The following is a 10,830-nucleotide window of genomic DNA, read 5'->3' as shown; positions in this document are numbered from 1 at the left end:
TATATATATACATATATGATTATTTTTTGCATCAGTGTGCTTAGATGCAATTGGGCTTAAAAATAAAAAAGGTCCTTAAATAAGCTTGCTTTTTTTTTTTGTCTTTCTGCACAATATAATTTTTTTTATTTTGATTTTGGGATGAAATTAAGAAATGTCCAGGTCATAAAGGCCTCATGAGATTCACCCTTTTATTACAGAAGTCTGATACTGACTTGTGTTTTCATTCATCGGTCAGATTTAAGGATATCAATAAGTGAAACGTCCGTCCAAACACAGAGACACGGCCTCCAACCGCTTTCACGAGTACTGAAATAAATCCTACATTCATCACGCCTGCCATCATTTTTTTCATTACAGATTTTTTTTGCTGTTTTTGCCTTTTATTATGATAAGACAGTGTAGAGCAGACAGAAAGTGAAGTGAGAGAGAAAGAGGGGGGCAGGATCGGGAAAGGTCCACTAACTGGGATTCGAACTCGGGACGCCCGTAGCGCAACGGTGATATATGTCAGCGCGCTGCCCACTGTAATTTCATTACAGAAATTCGTTGGCATGAAAATGAAATGCTACAGAAAGTTGTGAACATAAAATATGATGAATCTCACGAAACCTGCGGCAAATGTATCTGGGTAATATTTCACCCCAAAAATCACAAGAAAGAAAATACTTTTTTATTAAGATTTTATCCATTGTGATATTTTTTTCCAAGACTTAACAATTAATGAAACATTTTCCTCTCCCAATTGTTATTAGTACTGTAACAGCAAAAATATTTATATATTATTACAGTAATAAAAGAGACTAGAACATCTCAACTTATAGAAATAAGAATTTAGGGAATAAATGTTAATTGTTAGGAAAATAATTTCAGAATGAAGTTTTACTGAATTTTCAGCTTTATAAAAATAACATTTTAAGTTATTTCTGGTTTGCATTTCTTATTTCTATTAAAATGATACACTGTAAAGCTGCAGTCCATAAGTTTTGCCTCTTTGTCGCCATCTGTTTGAAAACCTGGAATTGCAGCTGTGTGCGGCATTATCTAGCTTGCGTGGGTTGTGAGTCGGCACGGCTCCACCAATGGTGATTTAATCTAAAGATCGGTTAGCTCATATCACATCAAACCGTTCAAATTATTATTATTGTTATACTTTATTCTCAAATGATTAATGTTAACAACATCAGCATTGGTGACTATGAGTATAGTGTGTATTAGCATGTAGATTTCAATTTCTGCACAGTCTAATCTAATTGTCATACTCTTCGGATTTCTTAAGAAATTCTTTTAACCCAAAAAGCAAATTATGCTCCCTTCGAACTGGTTTTCTTTCAAATACAAATCTTGTGTAATCCCAGGATAATCTGTAATCAGAAGCACATTTAAAACTGGAATATAATATGATTTCATTCACACGTGTTTCATAAACGCATAATCCTTTATGGATTACAATCCGCCATCAAAATTATACATTTAATTATTCTGGCTGCTGTGAGAAAAGGCTATAAACGATCCGCCACCTGCAGGATCCTCACATGCGATAGCCTAGTAGCCGGGACAACTTCTTTATGTTTACAGACGTGACGTAATGACGCAGTGCCATGCTCGAATTTCCCGCAAAAACCTACCCGTACCACTCAAATTAGAAAACATTATTATAAACTAACCGTTGTGAATCGGGCTAAAGTAAGGCGATAGTTTTGAACACTGGCTGGTTATGTACTTGCCCCAATATTGATTTCGGATCATTTTTAACCAAAAAAAGTTACGGACTGCAGCTTTAAAGTAATGAGAATTTGGGAATTAAATGTGTTTAATCATGATGAAAAAACAAACATTTTCTTTATGCACAATGTAATTTCTCATTGCATTTGTATTGATCTTGAGGTGAAATATGCTGTTTTGTGAGCTGCTTCATCAGCTCCTGTAGTGTTTGTTAATACCGTCTCTCAACACTGTGTGTGTGTGTGTGTGTGTGTGTGTGTGTGTGAGAGACACATACAGCTGATCTTCTGAAAGCATGTGTTACTGTTGTTTCGATCGCAGACGGGCTGAAGCGAGAAGGTGTCACACACTCAGCAACCAGAAGAAGAAGATGATGGCCAGGAAGAGGAAGAGCGAGTCCTGCCAGTTGTTGCCATTGCCGTCGGCTTGATGATCGACTCCATATTGAGGATCTGATGAGATCAAGTCACGGCTTTAAAAATGAACATTCACAAGACCTGACATGACCTTAACGCTTGTGCATTTGAATAGTGAAATATTAATAGTGAGCATCTCAAAGACAAACAGCAGCACTGACCTCGTCTGTGAAAATTGTCGTTGTTGTTAAAGACTGTGGTGAAAAAACCAAACGGAAAAGCCCCGACTCCAAAAGACATGTGAAACCCTGTGTCACCAAAACCCTGAAACGGCTGCAGAGAGACAAACACATTCATAATCACAGCATAATAACGCAGCAGATGAAGTGTTATTCATAAGGACAGACACTCACTCCTCTGCTCTCTGGTTCTGTCCTTTGACCCTGAGGTCGTGGTGGTGTTTTCAATCTGTAACACGCAGACACAAAGTGGTGGTGTGTTCACTCTGTAACACACACACACACACACACACACACACACACACACACACACACATTAGACATTTCTCATAATATTAAAATGAGTAAAATCATCAGGCTGAATATAACATTTTAAGCCTTTAATGTTCCTTGTCAAAATAAAGCTTTGATGGTTTAACATTTGAAAATGAAGAAATTATAATTATAAATATTAGGATTACAATTTTACAATGTAAAATAATGTAAAATAATAATAATAATAATTATTACTATTATTATTAACAATATATTTTTTCTTAATGTTTTGTTTTGGTGAAATATTACAAGTTATATTTATTTTGGTTTGATTTATTATTTTTTATATTTTATTGAATAATAATAATAATTATTATTGTTTTTATCTTACAGTAAAATCTTACAAGTTATATTCATTCTGCTTTTATTTTTGCTATATTTAACAACAACAACAATATTGTATTATATATTTTATGCATATTGATATATAATCACTACATTTTGGCCAAATTGTGCAGACCAGTGTTATTTTATGATATTATTTATATACTATTTTAGTTTTTAGTAATATTTTAAATTAGATTCTATTTTAATATTTTCAGTTTTTAATTTTAGCTTAATTTGTGGTTGGTTATAATATTTTTTAATATTACTTTTTAGGTTTCATTCATTTTTAGTTTTATTTTTTATTTTCAGTTAGTAATTTTAGTGCTTCAACTTCAACTTATTTCAGTTCACTGTCATGGCAACATTTCTGGTTTTCATTTCAAGTTTTAATATTTTTGTTTATTTATATATTTTTTATATTTAATACTAATACTTTATTTTATTGCAGCTTTATTTCAATTATTACAAAATGTTTTTAGTTAGCTATAATAACCCTGGTGCAAACCAGTAATTTTTTTTAATCGCTTTTCAAAATCGCAATTTATTATTATTTTTTTTTTTTACATTTTTATTTAAATCCCAAATATCGTGCAGCCCTAGTCTCATGTGACAGTTTAACTGGCACATATTTGGCTTTAATGGTTGTTTATTAACTAATATCAGTCATTTCTCTGTGCCTCCAACATGAACATGTGACCCAAACCACATACAAACTCCAGATCAGGTTACGTTCAAAATGATGTTATTTTTGCAGTGTGCAAACTTTCTGTTTTCATGGAATACATGGACGACCTACTGTACATCTGCCAGAAAAATAACGACACACACTGTGAGTGACCCACAATGCAATGCACTTGACCTGACCTTCCAATTACAGCGTGACAAATTAAAAAATCTATTACTTGCCTTGTTATTTTATTGGAGGGCCAAAATCATTTTACACAAATTTGTATTGAACATGCTTGCTAGCTAATAAATAACTAACTAAATAAATATATATTCTATCATAATCTCTAATATTGTAAATTCTGTATATTGAGCAGTACCTGGGATCCTCCTGGCTGGTGCTGCCGCGGCCGTACAGAGGAATGACTTTATCTCGACTGATTCCTGCTTTACACACGGGACACTGCTGTCTGCTGGGACGCGTCTCCAGCCACTGAAACACACGAGACACCATCAAATATTAGAAGTCTCTCATGCTCACAAAGGATGCATTTATTTAATCAAAAACACAGTAAAACTGTAATATTGTGAAATATTATTACAATTTAAAATAACTGTTTTCTATGTGAATATATATTAAAATTAGGGATGTGCGCGACGACTAATTTGACTGACATTTAAACGAAAGTTTTGTATCCGACTAGTCTAAAAGCAAGAAACCTCTGTGCGTGCGTGTAGCATAGGCTATATAATAGCCTATATTTGAAATACTTAATCTATGAATCACACTGTCAAATCCCTCAATGAATTCCTCTTGCCGCACACTGCCTGTATTGAATATGATTACGCATCGCTCCAGTAGAGTTATTGTAAGACAATTTGACATTACACAGTTTACACAAAACTTTTCAGTTTCCTTTTAATTCAAAATAATCCCACACCTTCTCGTCTTTCGCGTGGTAATTTTTGAACTCGCCGCAACTGACACGAAGAAAACGCATTTAAGGTCTGAGGTAAAAATGTAGTTTTACCGCCCAGATAAACTTTTAAAAAGAATGTATTATTTTTCAAACGTTTTATTTTAACTTGTTATTTAAAATGTTTTATGCAATGTTAAAATGACGGTAATTTCAATGAAAATCATGTTGATTTTCTGTCGTGTAATCGACTATTGTTTTCAGTGTCGACTAGTAGGAGCTGTACCGTTTAGTCGACTAGAGCCGCACATCCCTAATTAAAAAGTAATTTATTCCTGTGATGCGCAGCTGAATTTTCAGCATCATTACTCCAGTCTTAAGTGTCACATGATCCTTCAGAAATCATTCTAATATGCTGATTTGCTGCTCAACAAACATTTATTATCATCAATGTTGAAAACAGTTGTGCTGCTTCAGATTTTTGAGGAAACTGTGATACATTTTATTTTTCAGGATTCTTTGATGAATAGAAAGTTCAAAAGAACAGCATTTATTTGAAATAGAAATCTTTGTAATATTATAAATGTTTTTACTGTCACTTTTGATCAGTTTAATGCGTCCTTGCTGAGTATTCATTTCTTCATCCCTTACTGCTTTGACAGATTATAAAAAGAATTAAAGTGTTCTCCAGCTTTCTACTGTACATTACAATCTAATAATAATAATGGAATTACATGCTTGCATGTAAAATTAGATGAGCATGAACAGCAATAAAATAATTCATAATGTCAGTCATGATATTAGACACCCAGAAACTGACCTGATGAAGACATGGCCAACTGCACGAGGAGCAGACGACCCAGGAAAAACACAGAGAGAGAGAGAGAGAGAGAGAGGTAAAAACGAGGTAAATTACAAAAAAATTAATTAATGCATTTTTTCTTTCTTTCTTAGTTAAAGCCAACAGAATACATGGTAAGCAAGAAAACTCTTTCATGAATCTAAATCTGTCTAAATAAATGTGTCCATTCCATCAGCATAAATCACATCTGTCTGCATATTTCTCTGAATTTCTTTGACATGAAAATCAAAAGATACATAAAGTTGTGAACATAAAATATGGTGAATCTCATGAATCCGGAGGACAACATAATAGAAATATATTCATAATACAAACATTTCACCCCAAAATAAGTTGCATTAAGAAAAATATGCCTATTTTTAGAAATATTAAGATTTTAGGCACTGTGATATTTTTTAATTACTTCATTAATTTAACACCCACCCAATTATTATTACTGTAATGCAAAAATTTTGATATATTATTACAGTAATAAAACGGAATAAAAATATAACTCATAGTAGTTATAATTTATGGGATAAATGTTTTAATCGTCATGAATGAAGTTTGACTGAAATAATTTTCATGTTCAACAAACTTTGTCATTTCAGCAACTTAGGTTTACTTGAATATTCATACGTTTTTTTTTTTGCTTTTTTTTAGAAAAATCATGTTAAAGTCTGAGTCAAATATGATCATCAGAATTATGAGGAATGTTTATTTGTTCATCTCTCAATCATCATTGTGTAGCATTGCATTATATATTTTTAAACTAAAACTAATATCAATTTACTAAGACATATTATTGATTGATTATTATTTACATATGTTGTTGTTTCTGAGGTGAAATATGCCATGTTTTAGTGAGATTCACTCAATAACTCAGACTAAAAGTCAAAATTCAAAACTTTCATGCTAAGTGTACAGTGCGGCCTATAAAAGTGTATAACACAAAACCCTCTACATTGCGATTAAATCACTCGCATATGCGACTAAATCTTCACTCTGGGCGACTAAATGATGTCTAATATTAGCCACTGGCTAATAAATTCTCAGATTTTACTCGCCAGTGTGTGAGTTGGAGGCTAAGTATAAGTTTAGCACAGATATATTTTCACTCGCCGAACACTCTGACTGAGTGCTTCAGAGTTTCACTCTCCATCAAGCAATCTGTGATATTTTTCAGTTCATCTCAATGGATGTGCAGCGCACCTGTATTTGACGTACTGTAAACTCTAGTGTGAAGGCGTATTCATGAATCCAGCAGCTCATTAATCCTTAGTGCGTTTTATATTGTTCTTGTTAGTAGAATTCGTATCATTATTATCCTATCAGTATTTTTGTTAGTTTTTTTCCCAATGACTAAAATGCATTCATACATGGTTATCAAGTTTTAATTCCAATTACTAAAGTTCTATCATTAAATAATACTTGATTATCATATATTAATGCCTGACTGACTGATGCTAAAAGAGTGTACTTTCAGATATTTAAAAACTGTGCCATTTTACAAACATATATTTATATCAGTCTGGCAAGTAAACTAAAAAATTTACTAGCAAATGGCGATTCAATTGCCAAGGTGTCCATAGAGGTTTGCACATAATTAATTCTAAACCAATATTTTATAAGCTAAGACAGAAAGCAGTTGTGCAGGCTGATCCTGACGGGTTTGTTGCCCAAATACTGAAGAACTATCAGACATTTGTCTTGCACACAATCACAAACACACTCCAAAACATCTGCACAGCCGCTTGACATGAATGAAGGCTGGCGATCACACAAACACAGTGCTTCTGTTCTTACTCCTCCACTACGGCCTCAATCCTCCAGCAGAGTCTAATCTCTCCTTAACCCCATAATCACACGCTGACGGCACGAAACGAGATACTGCACAAAACACACACTCAACTCCAGTCACACATGCTGGAACAGCTCTGCAGAAAACAACCTGCTGCAATCAAAACAAGTCATCGAGCCGCTGCGTAATCAGACGCACATACAGCGAGTTTCACATTGGCCTGAGCAGATCGTCCTGATTTCTGTCTGTCGTTGTAGTATTTATTTCAGGCGTAAACCTGCAAGATGGCAGATTAACGTCACAACACAAACACCACACCAGAACTAGCAGTTTATTTTCCTTCAAGTTTAGTTAACTCTATACGGTATCATATTTGATATGTGAATTTCTAAAGCCTCGATCAGCATGATCAAAACTTTACATGATCTAAAACAAACCTGTTGCAGGCAATCTCTACTACATGCCTTCCGCCTCTGATTGAAAGTAAAAGGCCTTTTAGAATCATTTTACAAACATCCACATAAGGCTGCGATTCACGTGTCTTTCTGCTGTGAAAGAAAACATAAGAATAACTTTTATATTGTTAGTAATATTTCAAGATGAACACACATAACGGACTGAAGCAACGTCAGTTTACCTGATTATCCAGACATAATTTTTTAGAAAAATCATGTTCAGATGCGAGTATCAAATATGATCATCAGGCTTTTGGGGAACGTTTATTTGTTCATCTCTCGATCTCTCATTGTATTGCATTGCACTATATGCTTTGATCATAAAACTAAGCATTTAAATCTCATCTTAAAAGACATATTATTAGAGTGACGAGTGATATTTATATCATTTTATGTACTGTAAGTATCTGCTATGCTGATATAAAGATCTCACTGATTTACATTACAAGCTATAAGAATCTCTTCACTTTTTTTGTGCCTAAACTAGAGCCTCTGAATAAAACCGAACTGTTTTTTCCTTCATATTCTCACCATGTTATAATATATGAGCAATAAAATCCTAATGTATCAAATATGATATAAAAAAAACAAAAAACATATGTAAACATTTTTAAAATATTTTGACTAAAGGTTTAATAAACAGCATAATAAAACAAAAATTCACTATTGTAACCAGCATTTTCAGAAAATACCACACTATAACCAAAGAAACAAATACTGTGATGGTGCAGTGTAACACAATATGTTACTACTGTAAAATCATAATAAATTAATGCTCATTCAGAATATTCAGAGTCCATGTTTACCACAGTTTTACTATAATAACTGTAAATAAAGTAAAAGTACTGTGGTAATATCGTGGTACTATACCATTTTCATACAACCAAGAATATTATGGTATCATTAGCGATTACTATAGTGTATTTTTTAGTACTTGGGAGTAAAAGTCTAATTTTGACTCAGTAACTATGGTATTATTATAGTTATCATGGTGGATTAAGGGTTGTAAAATGCGACCGATTCTTCCCTGTCAAGCTGTCAATCAATCATTGTTTTTCTCTTGAGATGTTGTGCTCGTATTGCTGCAGTTTGACACGAGTAAATAACAACTAACAGGTGAAACCAGCCTCGGTTATTGTGGTAATACAGTGAGTCGTTTTCTCACTGTCCTGCTGTGTGTGTGTTTTAATGCTTAGCCTGCGAAGATCTGCACTCACTCATACTTTTATGATACCGGTGGCGATCGATTATCGATTGGTTGTACCAGAACAGATGTCCGCAGAGGCTGATGACCGCGTCCCGGGCGGTGTCCAGGCAGATGTTGCACTCGAAAGTGGCTCGATCTCTGTCCCGCTCGCCTTCCGCGCCTCGCCCCGGACCTGCTCCGCCCCCGCTGCCCGGGAATCCCGCTCCTCTGGCGGGCGCGCCGTCACTTGAGCTCCGCTGCTGCTCTGCGGCCTCCATCCTCTCACGCTCGCACTCGCACTCGCACTGCGCGAACACTCCTGCGTATCGCTCTCGCGCGGACGTGACGACACGCCAGTCATAAGCCCCTCCCACTCCGAAACAGCACTTCTGCTTTTGAGTCGAGTGGGCGGGGTTTGAGCGAATGTTGTTGTTGGCTGAATACAGTAGCCCCTCACTGCAGAACAAAGATCCAGGGGGCGGGGTTGGATCCACATCTAGGGGGTGGAGATGGGTGGGTTTAAGGATCAGGGTTGTGGAGACGGGTAGGTTTAGGTATATGTAAGGTGGGAGGAGTTGGATCTGGATCCAACCTAGCCCCCTGGATCTCGTGTTCTGCAGTGAGGACCATCTCACTGAATACGTGATTTAAAGGTGCTGTATGCAAGTTTTTGACTCTACTAAAGCATAAAAATACCAGTATATGTTTGCAGATATTTAAGAAACATGCTAAGTTAACATACTTGTTTATCTGAAAAACAATGCTACAGTCAGGTATTCTCCTTTGAAAATGTGCGTTCCGGGCCGGAATGTCGGTCTCTGTTTTGGTTTGTGAAACCCACCCACTGCCAGTTTACCCAATTGCATTTCGGCACCCCGGGTTGCCAGTTGGCGGAAAACACAGCGTATTTAATTTCATTCATCGTCAAGTGTGCCCGTTCCTGTTGGTGCCATCAATCTGGCAACCTGCATATGTGTCAAGTCTGAAAAAAACCCTCTCCAATATTTTGAATCTGGACTGCAATACCTAGTCCAACCACTCGGTGTCAATCCTACATACAGCACCTTTAATAGTTGTAATAGTGAAATTAGTTTAATGCATGTTTAGAGAGCGTTTGTGAGAGAAAGAACAGTTTCTAGATGCATGGATACCGTCGAATGCCCATCAATGAAGAAAGATACTTAAAAAACAACAACAACAACAACAGAAAGAAAGTTAAGAAAATGTAGGCAAAGGGAATGCATTTGAAAAAAAAAACAAGAGCAGTACATAGGAATTATCTAGATTTTAAACATCCGTGAAACAAAAACTGTATCAGAACAAGGAGAATGACAATGCGAATTAATATGTGCAATATGTGTATGGTTAATTACAATTGTCATGTTAGTACAGATACCTGTGCACAGAACAGAGTCTGTGAACTGAATCGATTGCATCACCATCTCAGCCAGGTAGAACTGAGCCACGTCCTCCGGGATATGATCACCAAACTTACTCAGCAACATCAGTAGATCTCCAGTGACACAGTAATCCATGAGTAGATAGTGCAGAGCAGAAGAGGAGAGACACTCATAAACCAGAATGAACAGACAGCTCTGTACTGGAGAAAGATTCTGAGGCAGATGAGACTAAAACTGAATTATTTGGCCTCAACACCAAACTATATGGTGATTTACAGAAACTCGCTGATCAGAGCACAGACACAGAACAACAACACCCAGACTCTGTTTTAATCATTCTCGGGGACTTTAATAAGCAAATCTCTCCCGTGAACTGCCAAAATACAGACAGCACATCACATGTCCCACCAGTGACAGTAATATATTGGATCACTGTTACACCACAATAAAGAATGCATATCACTCTGTTCCACGGGCCGCTTTAGGACTCTCTGATCACTGTTTGGTTCATCTTATACCGACCTACAGGCAGAAACTGAAATCAGCTAAACCTGTATTAAGGACTGTAAAAAGATGGACTAATGAAGCAGAGCAGGATTTAC

General features: G+C 35.7%; 1 protein-coding gene across 1 annotated transcript; it reads right to left on the bottom strand.

Annotated features, from left to right (window-relative positions):
* Positions 1–1,967: 1,967 nt before the first annotated feature.
* LOC107694772 (E3 ubiquitin-protein ligase RNF5-like) lies at positions 1,968–9,176 on the bottom strand. Its single transcript, XM_016494451.1, has 6 exons — positions 8,907–9,176; positions 5,366–5,384; positions 4,009–4,121; positions 2,495–2,549; positions 2,303–2,414; positions 1,968–2,177 (listed from the first exon to the last, which is right to left on the bottom strand). Exons 1-6 carry the CDS (start codon positions 9,104–9,106, stop codon positions 2,068–2,070), a joined length of 609 nt encoding a protein of 202 aa, XP_016349937.1. The 5' UTR covers positions 9,107–9,176; the 3' UTR covers positions 1,968–2,067.
* Between the last annotated feature and the right edge of the window lie 1,654 nt (positions 9,177–10,830).

Source organism: Sinocyclocheilus anshuiensis, unplaced genomic scaffold (assembly GCF_001515605.1).
Source record: "Sinocyclocheilus anshuiensis isolate Anshui unplaced genomic scaffold, SAMN03320099.WGS_v1.1 scaffold1497, whole genome shotgun sequence".
Taxonomy (NCBI): domain Eukaryota; kingdom Metazoa; phylum Chordata; class Actinopteri; order Cypriniformes; family Cyprinidae; genus Sinocyclocheilus; species Sinocyclocheilus anshuiensis.
This window is presented reverse-complemented; position numbering and strand designations above follow the sequence as displayed.